Genomic DNA, 12,252 nt, shown 5'->3' on the forward strand with positions numbered 1-12,252 from the left:
TCCTCCCTTAGTTATGCTGCAATAGACGTAGGCTGCCGGGGGATTCCCATGATGCATTGAGTTTTTCCTTTCCAGTCACCTTTCTCACTCACTATGTATTAACAGACCTCTCTGCATTGAATCATATCTGTTATTAATCTCTGTCTCTCTTCCACAGCATGTCTTTTATCCTGTCTTCCTTCTCTCACCCCAACCGGTCGCAGCAGATGGCCCCGCCCCTCCCTGAGCCTGGTTCTGCAGGAGGTTTCTTCCTGTTAAAAGGGAGTTTTTCCTTCCCACTGTCACCAAAGTGCTGCTCATAGGGGGTCATATGATTGTTGGGTTTTTCTCTGTATCTATGAAGCGCCTTGAGGCGACTTTTGTTGTGATTTGGCGCTATATAAATAAAATTGAATTGAATTGAATTGAATTGAATTGAATTATGAGTGTTACCAAGGACATTTTAAATAGGGTCTGTAACACCCACCCTCAGAACTTCCTTGTTTCATAGACAGCACTTATGAAATGACACATTTTAGTGGAGGGTAGGTTCGTTATTTCAGCTGCTAAACTCATTTCAGCCTCTCCTGGTTCAATGAGACTGAACCGAAGGGAGTTAAAAGAAAATCAATGAGTTTAAAAGCATAAATTCAACAAATGATGGTCAGTAGATAATACAACTGAGATTTCACAACACTATGAGATTAGCCTAGTATGATCTCAAACGCATAGATGAGCACATTAACATTGACTGTTTGGTTTGAGTGGGTTAGTGCTTTTAGATGCTTACGGTTGATTTCCATCGCGTAAACTGTCCATGAGCAGCGGAAGGAAAGAAGGAATTAAAAGAATCAGCTGAAAATCCTCAGAAAGTGAAGAAGACTTCATGTTGGAACCACTGAAGGAGATAATGTCTAACAAAGGAGAGGATGACAGTCACAATCACAATGAACACAACAAATCAACTCCAGGGGAAAAAATAAAATTCGTTTGTAGTATCCAAGTCATTAACAAAAAGTACAGTGAAAGTAAATACAGAGATCAATTGTTTTTGGAGGGAGAGGACAGCAGGGTGTGTGGACTAACGGATAGTTTACAGCGTGGAGGGAGGACGGGGTCAGGACAGCATGAGGACAGGGGACTAACAGCTGTCTTACTATGGATTCTAGTCTTACGGTCTATGGAGTCGGCAAACACCTCTCCGTAGATCATCCAGTAGGGCATGTAGAAGATGTTGCGGGCCAAGCGCCACGTCGGCTCCTCATCTGGGTGGAGGATGGCCTGCCGAGCTACACCAAAACTCATCAGCACCACCAGCATGATAACCACGAAGTACAACATGTCGATCATCTGGAGACGTGTGGGAACACGAGACATTTAACCCAGTACATCATACCCAGGTACCAGTACATCACAGTCCTTTTAAATGTAACACTATGATTTCCTGGTGCCTTTACAAAAGGTTGTGTAACATTGCGTTGGCCTGACTGTAAATGCGGCTTCCTGAATGAAAACATAAGAAGAAACCCACACCAGGGGTCCTACCATTTTGCCGATCATCATGACATAGGGCCCCAGGTATTTGTTTACTCCGAAGATGTCAAGAACTCGGATGTACCAGAAGATGATGTCGACGCAATAGATGACGCGGCCATATCCCATGTAGGGCTCAGGCTCGAGCCGCAGCAGGAACCCAAAGATGAAGACCGAGATAGCCACCAGGTCTGTGATGTTCCAGTAGTCCTCCAACCACACGTTGATCTTCTGCTTCAGCTTCCCAGGCTCGGACATCAGGATCTGACCAGGCGAGTGTTTTCATCCAGGTCAGGAGAAAAGGTCAGAAGTTCATTTTTCAGAGACTGTAAACGCGTTACTGTACAACCCGCTTGAACTGTAATGATTTGAAACGTTTCCTAAAGTATCAATATTCCTAATGTAATTCAGTCTAATGCATTTCTAATGGAACAAAACCATTAAGGATCAAATGTTGTGTTAAAAGTGTAATTCAAGAAGAGACCCTTTAATATGAGATCACCTTTCAAGCTGTCAACTCAGAGGATTAAACCTTTGAGCATAATTTCAGTTGCATTTGGTTACATTTTTTCATGTAGTTTCTTCAGTAAAGTGTAAAATTCTAATTAGGCAAAAATAAAACTTTCTTTTTCTGTTATTAGCTTTTCAGATCTCACCCTGCACCTCGATCAGATTTCATTTCGTCCTCACACCTACTGAGCTCATGCTAACTGTTACTGGCTGTTTGTTTTTTATTTTCAGGCACAAACTTTGCTTTGCCTTCAAAATTTTAATGACCTCCAGAGCAGAATCCAGAGTTCATAACAAGCTCACAGTCAGTCTGAAAATGTAAAAAATAGAGCAGTGTCTGTGTTATATAACACAGTACTGGCATACCAGTATAAATTGCAACTTGGAGCAGCAGAGATGATGTTGTTCTTGCACACCTTCACAGACTGGAAGAGAACCTGATGTGGATCGATTTAACCACCTGGGCCAGTTCTTGTGTCGTTAGGGACTGAAATCTGAATCTGCTGCTGAGTGAGTGTCACAGAAGCAGGCGGGGGTTAACAAACAGCCGAGGTGTGTTTGACGTTCACCTGTCTGAATTTCTCCAGGCCCAGAGTGACGATGTAAGAGACGACGATCCACTCTTGCAAAGACGGCCACCGCTCCATCTTCACCAGGATTATGTAGTTATACAACATCAGATACACCAGGTATGAGATCTGGCATGGACAAAAAAACACAAGGATCATAGAAAAAGTAAAAATTCAGCTTCTGGATTTATGACGGACAGCTAGAATTGGGAACGTTTCAGACTCTTAGACCTCTGAGTCTTGATGTGCCAATTTTTTAAGCACTTAACATTGTCCTTCAGAGTTACGACTCCTGGGAGACCCGGGCAACCCTTGGATAGTAAGTTCATTAAAGATATGGGAAAGAGTACTTAAAAAGTATCAATTAAACCAGACGGCCGGATTCCTTAAGTGGTTTGCATATGACCCAGAATTTTTGCCTTTAGTAAGATCAAAGGAGCTTGCAAAGAAAAGCGTCTGGACTTCTTTAAGTTACTTGAAGACGTTTCACCTCTCATCCGAGAGGCTTCTTCAGTTCTAAGGTCAAATGGTGGAGAGTCCCAGATATAAACCTGGTGGGAGTTTCCCCCCACAGAGGGACAAAAGGACCCTGATGATCCTCTAATCGCCTGAGCCAAGGTGTGGAACTGGGTGTGGGTCCCAATCAGCCAGAGTTTCGGGTGAGGGATTGGGACCCACACCCAGTTCCACACCTTGGCTCAGGCGATTAGAGGATCATCAGGGGGTCCTTTGTCCCTCTGTGGGGGGAAACTCCCACCAGGTTTATATCTGGGACTCTCCACCATTTGACCTTAGAACTGAAGAAGCCTCTCGGATGAGAGGTGAAACGTCTTCAAGTAACTTAAAGAAGTCCAGACGCTTTTCTTTGCAAGCTCCTTTGACTACGATGACCTGGATGACTGAGAACCTTCACAGACACTTTAGTAAGATCGACTCGGCATTCAAAACATGGGCAAATAAAGGTCTCACCACATACAGTACCTTGTTGAAAAATGGAAAAGTGATGAGTTTCCAGGACCTTAAGAAAAAGTTTGGGTTGCAAAATCAAGAATTTTTTAGATACTTCCTGAATAAAAAGTTAAAAAATGCTCAGTTATCGACTGGGAATGAAGAGATTATATATATATTTGAGAATGCATATAGAGATGGACCCTATCAAAAAATTATTTCCAAATTATATTGTTCACTGATCAATTTACAGGGTGATGATACAAGATATGTTAAAGCAAGAAACAGAGAGCAACCTATCCCTAACGGGAGAGGAATGGGATGGGATCTGTAGGCAGCAGTGGTCAGTAACAAGCTCCCCCTCGTGGAGGGAATACAGTTTGAAGAATGTAATTCGTTATTTTATTACCCCAGCTCAAAAATCCAATTATTCTCAGAATACAACATGCTGGAGGCATTGTGGACATGCAACAGCAAATCATTTCCACATTTTTTGGGAATGTCCCCGTGTGGTATGGAACGCCAGGACTGCCATAATGAATTAATTAAATACACCATTAAATAATTAATTAAATGTGTCAATAATTAATTAAAATGGGAAATAATTAATTAAATAAATAGTTATGACACATGTAATTAATTAATTATTGACACATTTAATTAATTATTTATTGACACATTTAATTAATTATTTATGTACTTCACATTTTAATTAATTATTGACACATTTAATTAATTATTTATGTATTTCACATTTTAATTAATTATTGACACATTTAATTAATTATTTATTGACACATTTAATTAATTATTTATGTATTTCACATTTTAATTAATTATTGCCACATTTAATTAATTAATTATTGCCACATTTAATTAATTATTTAATGGTGTATTTAATTAATTCATTATGGCAGTCCTGGCATTCCATAGTGTGGTTCCATTTTGGAAGGAAATACATAAGGTCATGGATACAATCTTCCAAAAGAAAATACAATTTCATTTTGCATTATTGTACTTAGGTAACTTAGAGAGTCTTAATCTATGCAAACCGGATAAATATTTGTTCAGTGTGCTGTCGGTAGCTTCCAAAAAGGCCATAATTCCAACGCCATAAGAGGATACTCCTACTATAGATGAATGGATTGATGTGATATATACTATTTTTGTTATGGAAAGAATAACTTTTAGGCTAAAGTGGCAGGCGGACTCATTTGACAAATATTGGTTGAAATATGTACAAAATGGGAGGCCCGATTTTGTATAATGTCATTGTATTTCTTGGTTTGTTTCGTTTGTTTTTGTGTTTTGTTTGGTTTTGTTTTGGTCCGTTTGTCTCTTTTGTTGTTGTTTTGTTTTGCCTTGCTTTCCCCCCCACGGTGATTAAGTTGAATTTGTTGTACATGTTGTATAAATAAGAAAACTAATAAAACATAAATTTAAAAAAAACCAAACATTGTCTGTTGCAGTTCTGTCAAACACGAAGTTTCAGGGAAAATATTCATAAATGTTCAGTCTTTTTATATCTACCAGATACTTATTTTTATTATCTGAAATGCCCTTTTATATATTTCTTATTTTAAATATTGAAATGTGCACTTGCCGTGTTGAACCAGAACTTGGTGAATGGGGCATTGTAGAACTCGTAGATTTTCCTCCCGATAGGAACCTTCTTCCCGTGCTTCTTGTCACTCTCATTTTCTTCTTCATCTCCTTTCTTTAAAGTAGCGTCAACATTAGATGCTGCATCCTGAAACAAAGTCTTAGTTACTCAAACAGCCTAATTTTATGCCGATGTTAACGACAAAACGAGAGTTTTATACCTTGTTTGACTTCTTGTCATCTTTAGTTTTTCCATCATTGCTTCCTTTGGATGAATGATGAGGAGCTTCATCCCCGAGACGAAAGTCCAGGAGCAGGATGGCAGGAGGGAAGATAATCCCTAAAATGACCTGGAGACAGGGTGAGGAGGGGACAAAGGTCAAGCTTAACAGAATTATGTTAACATAAATGCCTCTCCAGTATTGCTGGGATCCCTCAGGGTTCTATCCTTGGGCCTATTTAATTTAAAAATTATATTTTAACTTGTGAAATTCTGAAAAGCAAACAAACTCTTAACCTTTTCTGTCTATCCAGTTTCTTTATTCTACCTGAGAAAACCTTGCTGCTGTATTCTGCTGGTACCTTGAGGCTGTTGCTTTTGCCCATCCTCAGACAGCCCATCCACATGTCGGTCAGCAGCATCTGGCTGCAGGTGTGGGCAATGAAGTCTCTGTGTTTGGCAGCTACAGCCAGTTTCAGGCAGGTGGAGTTGCTCCAGTTTTTTAGCTCGTAGGTCAGGAGCTTCATGGCCACCTGCTCATCGTGTTTGTAGGATTGATCCAACAGCTCATAGGCCAGCTGACCAAAGTCCCTGCAAAGAAAAAGGCCAACGCCCTCCTTAGGCTGCCTCACAGCGGATACTTTAAAGCTGGAAAACCAGCATGTGGCTTTAACAAACACAACTGAGAAGGTTTAAAAGATAACAAAGGCCTTAAGAGTATAAACAGAAGCTGAACATGATGTCCAGGATTGTGTGTGGGACTCACTTGGAGTTGTTCTCCAGGTCCTGGTAGATGTCATCCACCAGCTCGCTTTGGGAAGACTCGTGAGCCATGGCCTTGTAGAGCTTGCAGGCCACTAGAGCCTTTGCCATGGCCTCCTCCCCTCGCTGCCACAGGAACAATGCCATCTTTTGGCGCTTCATCAACACCGCCCACACCATCAGTTCATGGAAGGGGTATTGGAACCTGCTGACTTCAGGGTCATCTACATCAATGTCTACTTCCTCCTCCTTTTTCTTGTTCTTCTTTCCTTTCCCCTTTGGACGGGGTTCATCATCCTGCAGAAACCAAGCAGGTCAGCAAGTCTTCCTCTCAGAGCAGATCACCTTTAGTTCTCAGATCTACATGTACATACCTCCATGCCAAGAAGCTTCAGCGCTTTGGGCTGTAAGACACGAGATGAAAATATGAGTAATTATTAGCGTATTGATGCTACAGCAGATGCAAAGTCATTTTTATCAGGAGGGTGAAGTGATGTGCAGCAGACTGAGCAGTGGTTGTTTAGTGTGACATCAGCTCCACCAACTTTACTCACTCTTTTGAGGCCGTACAGGTTATTATACAGCGTCCTGAAACTCTTCCTTGTGTACTTGCAGCGGTACGCTCCACCCATCAGGAACTCCAGGACCAGTCCAATATCGATCAGTGTGATCTGGTAATCTGGAGGAAGATTCCCCTGAAACACATGTCATTGGATAATGCATCTTTTGTTCAGTCATTCCTCATATTTTCTTTGATTTGCTAGTTTTCTTTCTGCAGATGCAGTGAAGAGCAGATTTCCTTCAGTGAAGGTCATGAACATATTTTCTATGATGTGCAGCTGCGGTTCTGGCCTGGTACCTTCTGGGGACAAGCAGCCTGAGCTCAAAGCATATAATGCAGTTTAAATATTTCATGAACTCGGTGAATCCAGAGCATGTTACTCACCTTTTTGACATCTCGGACCAAAAAGTGCAGAGTGTTGGCTGGTCCCAGTTTCTGCAGAAACCAACCACAAAACAAGGTGATGCAAATAAAAACAGTGGTGGCTTCTCTGCTTAATACAATTGATACAAATTAACAGATTCACTTAGAGACCAGAGGACGTGATGAGCGGGATGCACGCAGACAGCAGCAGAGAGCTGTTTAGTAATCTGACAATAATGTGGCTAAACCATTGTTTTAAGAGCTTTCATGTCTGTGGATCAGAGCTAGATTAGAGACAGCAGCAGTGATATAACAGAAGAAGGACATTAAGCTGCAGAGCAACGTGTCAGCGAGAGTAAAGTGGTTAGAGCAGAGCTTTTGTTTTGTTAACAGATGTCCAAATTTTATTGAGATCAAACAAGCACGAAGGTATTATATTACAAGGGAAGAGTAACAAATGGTGAAGTACCAAGAAAGTGGAGCATTTTCTGCCTGATGTATATGAGCAGTGTCCCTGAGAGAATTAAGATTTTTCAATGCATCATATAAAACCAAAACTTTTTTTAAAAGTTTCTGCTGATTCAAACAGTGCAGTTTAATGTTACTCTCATATTCAACAAACCAGCCCTCCCATCACGTTCATCAGTTCAGTGCTGACATACCATTTATTTGGATTGTGTAGCATCAGTGCTTGCTTGTTCACCAGTCTATTCTGCTTTGGTACACAGACTTTGTCTTTAATGCAGAACCGTGATGGTTGCTCCACATCCCCACTCTACTAAAACCCCCCAATGATTGATAATTAATGATTCCAGTAACCATTTATCATCGTTTCATTTTCACCCAGACCCATTCTGTGTTCTTTGGTTCAAAGACAAGGAAATTTCAAAGTGGCCCAAGACTTGTGAATGGCACAGTACACAAAAATATATAACTTATAGTGTATTACAGGAGCAGGACATGGACAAGCTTTTTGTCTTTCTATGTAAGTTTAACTTTAATTTGTCTTTCTGTGGATTTCTGAGAATTCCCCATTTGAAGCTTTGCATTACTGCACTGGGAAAAACATTTGAAAGGTGACATAACATGTATTACCAGCAGGGTGTGCTCAAGCTCCACTGCAGCTCAGTTCAATGCTCTTCCAGCCCCCATTGAAGATAAGATAAATGGTAAATGGCCTGTATTTATATAGCGCCTTGCTAATCCCTAAGGACCCCAAAGCACTTTACATATCCAGTCATCCACACACTGGTGATGGCAGCTACATTGTAGCCACAGCCACCCTGGGGCGCACTGACAGAGGCGAGGCTGCCGGACACTGGTGCCACCGGGCCCTCTGACCACCACCAGTAGGCAACAGGTGAAGTGTCTCGCCCAAGGACACAACGACCGAGACTGTCCAAGCCGGGGCTCAAACCGGCAACCTTCCAATTACAAGGCGAACTCCCAACTCGTGAGCCATGATCGCCCTGATAAGATAAGATAAGATAACTCTTTATTGTATCTTGAATGAACCTGAGGTTTATGTTTGTTACCAGCCTGCTGTGAGCACCAAATAATCAGGGCTCTCACCCCGCTACGTCTAACATCTTAATTCAGGATAATCACACCCAGTTTAACACCACCATAAATCGGTTACCCAGTTTCATTACCCCGTCATAAAACGAGTCTGATGCTTTGTACTGGGTTTAAAATGGGTTATTTCTTTCTGCTGCTGATGGATTTTTATGCTGATTTCATTCAAGGTCATTTTTAATTTTTATTTATTATATCATTCTTGCAAAGAGCACTTTTTTCGTTGTAAATCAACTATGAGTCTGCACAGGAGGTGTCATGGAGTAGGTCCTCCTCTCACCGTGTTGTACAGCTCCTCCAGACGGGGGATGGTGAGGAAGTGGTGGATGTTGACGCCGTTCTCGATCAGAAGTTTAACGAAGTCGACCCTGTCCAACACCAGAGCGTCCATCATGGCCTGTTCCAGTGAGTTCACCTGTCCCACACAAAAACACCATCATAACAATCACACCCTGCCACCTGCTTCTGGATCACAGATTTGCCTCGATCCGTCAGTGTCAGTCACTGAGCGGATGCTGGTGGCGGCTATTTTCATTCATTTCATTTCATTTCATTTATTTATTTATTTCACACTTGGTACAAAAAAAAAAAATCAAACAAACCAACCACATTTTCTATCAAAAACACTACAACCATGTGTGAAAAGGAGCAGGAAGAAGAAAATATTCTTATTAAACCCCGCCCCCTATCTACAGTCCAATTTATATTACAAGTGGGCACCAAAAATCAGGGAACAAACCAACATTAACATTTATCTCCGGTCCTAACCCAAACCAACAACAAATTTACAATCAGAATATACCGCTCCACATAGTAACAAGGAGAAAAATTAAAATTAAAATAAATAAAACAAAAATTATAATGGATCCTTTTTCAATGAACTCCAATTTCATTCACATTCTTCATATTGAGTTATCGTTTTAAGCATGTAACACTTTTTAAAACAATGTAAATTTATACAAATCTTTAAATTATAATGAAGTGAGTTCCACAGTCGTAAACTCCTAACCGTTGGACTCATTAATCTTTGTGTAGTCCTAGCTAACTAATGCTTAAAATAAAATTTCCTTCTGCTGTCTTCTCCCCCTGAACACAATAGAAATACTCTTTGTAACTTAAAGGGCAAAATATTATTTTTAGCCTTAAACATAATTAATAATGTCTGTAATTTCACTAAATCTCCTAATTTTAATAATTTCGATTTTATAAATAATTTATTTGTATGTTCTCTATATTTAACATTATGAATCATTCGTATAACTTTCTTCTGTAATAAGTTTAGAGGTTTTATAGTATTCTCATATGTATTCCCCCAGACTTCAATACAGTAACTAAAATATGAGAAAAACAATGAGAAATATAAAATGTGCATTGTTTTATAGTCTAATAAATCTCTTACATTTCCCAAAATATAAATGTTTTTAACCATCTTCTTTCTAATATACTCAATATGTGATTTCCACGTCAAATTTTCATCTACTATTACACCCAAAAAATTCAGTAACTCTATCAATCAATTCTCCATCAATGGACATAATGACTTCATCCTCCTTTACACGAGTGCCAAATATCATGAATTTCGTTTTTGTCAGATTCAAAGATAATTTATTTACATCAAACCATATTTTTAATCTTAACATCTCAGAAGTCATAATTTCAACCAAATCTTTCAAATTCTCTCCAGAGCAATAAAAATTTGTATCATCTGCAAATAAAATAGAATTTAACCTTTTTGATACGTCACAGATATCATTAATATATAAATTAAAAAGTTTAGGTCCCAAAATAGAATATATTCAAGATGATAACATCACTTTTAGTCCAGTCTCCTACCCAGTTGAGCAGCTCCAGTTTCCGAGGGTCTGTCTCTTCAGGAGGTTCAGGTTTGCTTTTTCCTCCTTTTCCCTTCTTCCCCCGGGGTTTCCCTTTAGCCCCTCCTGCTGATGGTCGCTGGGCTAACGGGCTCTTTGGACGGTCAGAAGGTGAAGTTCGCACAGGCTGAAACAGAAAACAAACGCAAGCGAGGAATCAATAATCCACAAATACAGAAGTAAAAGACACCTAGGCTGAGGAAGCAGACAAATGGATGACAGGACGCTGACGTCAAAGAAAAAAGCTTCTCTTGAAAGAAAAACAAAGTTTACAGAGCGACTTATTGATTGATAGCTGTTGTATCTGTGAACTCACAGGCCAGTGGAGTCCATACACAAAGATCTGACTGCGAGCAATGTCCACTCTGTTCCAGGCCAGAGCCAAGCTCAGCTGATCAGACGCAGATGCATTTGTACCTGAAACCAGGAAAAAACCATCTCACCCTCAGTTCTGCCCTACGCAGACATGTTTTTGGAATAAATATTAGAAATACGAATGTGTTGCTGTTACATTGACCAATTAAACCATGTGAAATCACCGCGACTCCATATGCTTGAAGAAATTATCTGTATTGCCAGCAACATGTGGCTTTCATGACACTCATTACACCAAATGTCCCAATTTAAGTGGAGAAAAGCATAATTTGCTTTGATGTAATCACGCCTATCAGAGAAATGATCCTGAACTTAAACGCAGGCCAACATTTCTCTTAGGCAGTCGCCTGTCTAAAATAGGATGTTACCTAACACAACAACATTAACATTGTTGTGCTTTTCCTTCTTCAAACCCTTTCACACACCAACCTTTGAGCAGAGCTGTGAGGATGGACATCTCAATGTCCTGCTGTCCCTCTGAGCCCATCCTGAACACTGTAATCTGCACAAACGACAAAGAAACAGCACAGTGAGCGACACAAACCGCACCAGACACCCAGAGCCTGAGAGGCAAAGCTCAGGGCAGAGAACCGGTGCCGTTATAGGTCATCCGACTCAAATCAATGTGCATCTTCTGCTTTGCTGACTCCAACTTATAAATCTTATGGTGCAAAGCTTGGACACATATAGACTGATTACTGTGACAATTTAGCTTCATTTATCAAATGTTTTTCAAGATTCTTTCTTTGAGTCAACATAAATTAATTTAATGTCAGAAAGAATTGTGCATGCTTTATTTTGCATTTTATTTAGCATCAAATATTAGACAAGAGACCTTAATGTTTTCATAGTTTAAATAGCCAAAATTTATTCACACAATGACATTTTTAGCCTTTTTGAGATGTTCGTGAAAAGTGGATCAGCTGATCATTTAAAGGATTCAAAATATATGAAGCTAAAATTTCACAGGAATCATCATTTATCTTCAAACTATCTACAATAACATTTTTATGTAAATTGGAGACGGTAAAGCAGGTCGTAAAAATGTGATGATTTGAGATGGAATAAGGCATACGTAATCTGGTAAATCTGTACCTGTTATCTCTGAGCCTCCAAGGATCTATTTCCTTTGATCAGATATAAAAGTTAGCAGTTATTATTCACACATGCAGAGTTGGATGCAGACATTAGATGTAAATGTGATGAAACTGTCAGAATTCCAGATCTAACAGACGTTGGTCTTGATTTATGCAGCAGACCAGGGTCTGAGCAGCTCTCCTGCAGAGGTGGTGTCCAATACAGCAACCTGAACACAAATGTCTTGTGACATTTGCCAATAATGTTATTTTTATTTATTTTTAGATGCAGGCTGTATCACATTCA

General features: G+C 39.9%; 1 protein-coding gene and 1 long non-coding RNA gene across 5 annotated transcripts in view; one reads left to right on the forward strand and one right to left on the reverse strand.

The window, feature by feature from the left end:
• The window catches only part of LOC146526206 (uncharacterized), a 372,953-nt gene that overhangs the window by 89,140 nt on the left and 271,561 nt on the right, over positions 1-12,252 (forward strand). The window lies entirely within an intron of this gene.
• The window catches only part of LOC146526212 (transient receptor potential cation channel subfamily M member 1-like), a 30,274-nt gene that overhangs the window by 4,640 nt on the left and 13,382 nt on the right, over positions 1-12,252 (reverse strand). For 3 of the 4 annotated variants that reach the window (XM_085183863.1, XM_085184023.1, XM_085183788.1), the window contains 15 exons: positions 11,299-11,371; positions 10,811-10,911; positions 10,457-10,621; positions 8,904-9,038; positions 7,070-7,120; positions 6,678-6,818; positions 6,498-6,527; positions 6,128-6,420; positions 5,724-5,952; positions 5,363-5,491; positions 5,143-5,289; positions 2,592-2,720; positions 1,525-1,776; positions 1,155-1,329; positions 770-790 (listed from right to left, as the gene is read on the reverse strand). In XM_085183863.1, the coding sequence (XP_085039989.1) occupies positions 770-790; positions 1,155-1,329; positions 1,525-1,776; positions 2,592-2,720; positions 5,143-5,289; positions 5,363-5,491; positions 5,724-5,952; positions 6,128-6,420; positions 6,498-6,527; positions 6,678-6,818; positions 7,070-7,120; positions 8,904-9,038; positions 10,457-10,621; positions 10,811-10,911; positions 11,299-11,371 (2,071 nt within the window). The remainder of the gene's footprint in view (positions 1-769; positions 791-1,154; positions 1,330-1,524; positions 1,777-2,591; positions 2,721-5,142; positions 5,290-5,362; positions 5,492-5,723; positions 5,953-6,127; positions 6,421-6,497; positions 6,528-6,677; positions 6,819-7,069; positions 7,121-8,903; positions 9,039-10,456; positions 10,622-10,810; positions 10,912-11,298; positions 11,372-12,252) is intronic. The other variant, XM_085183945.1, reaches the window with a different exon arrangement.

Source organism: Neolamprologus multifasciatus, chromosome 1 (genome assembly GCF_963576455.1).
Source record: "Neolamprologus multifasciatus chromosome 1, fNeoMul1.2, whole genome shotgun sequence".
NCBI lineage: Eukaryota > Metazoa > Chordata > Actinopteri > Cichliformes > Cichlidae > Neolamprologus > Neolamprologus multifasciatus.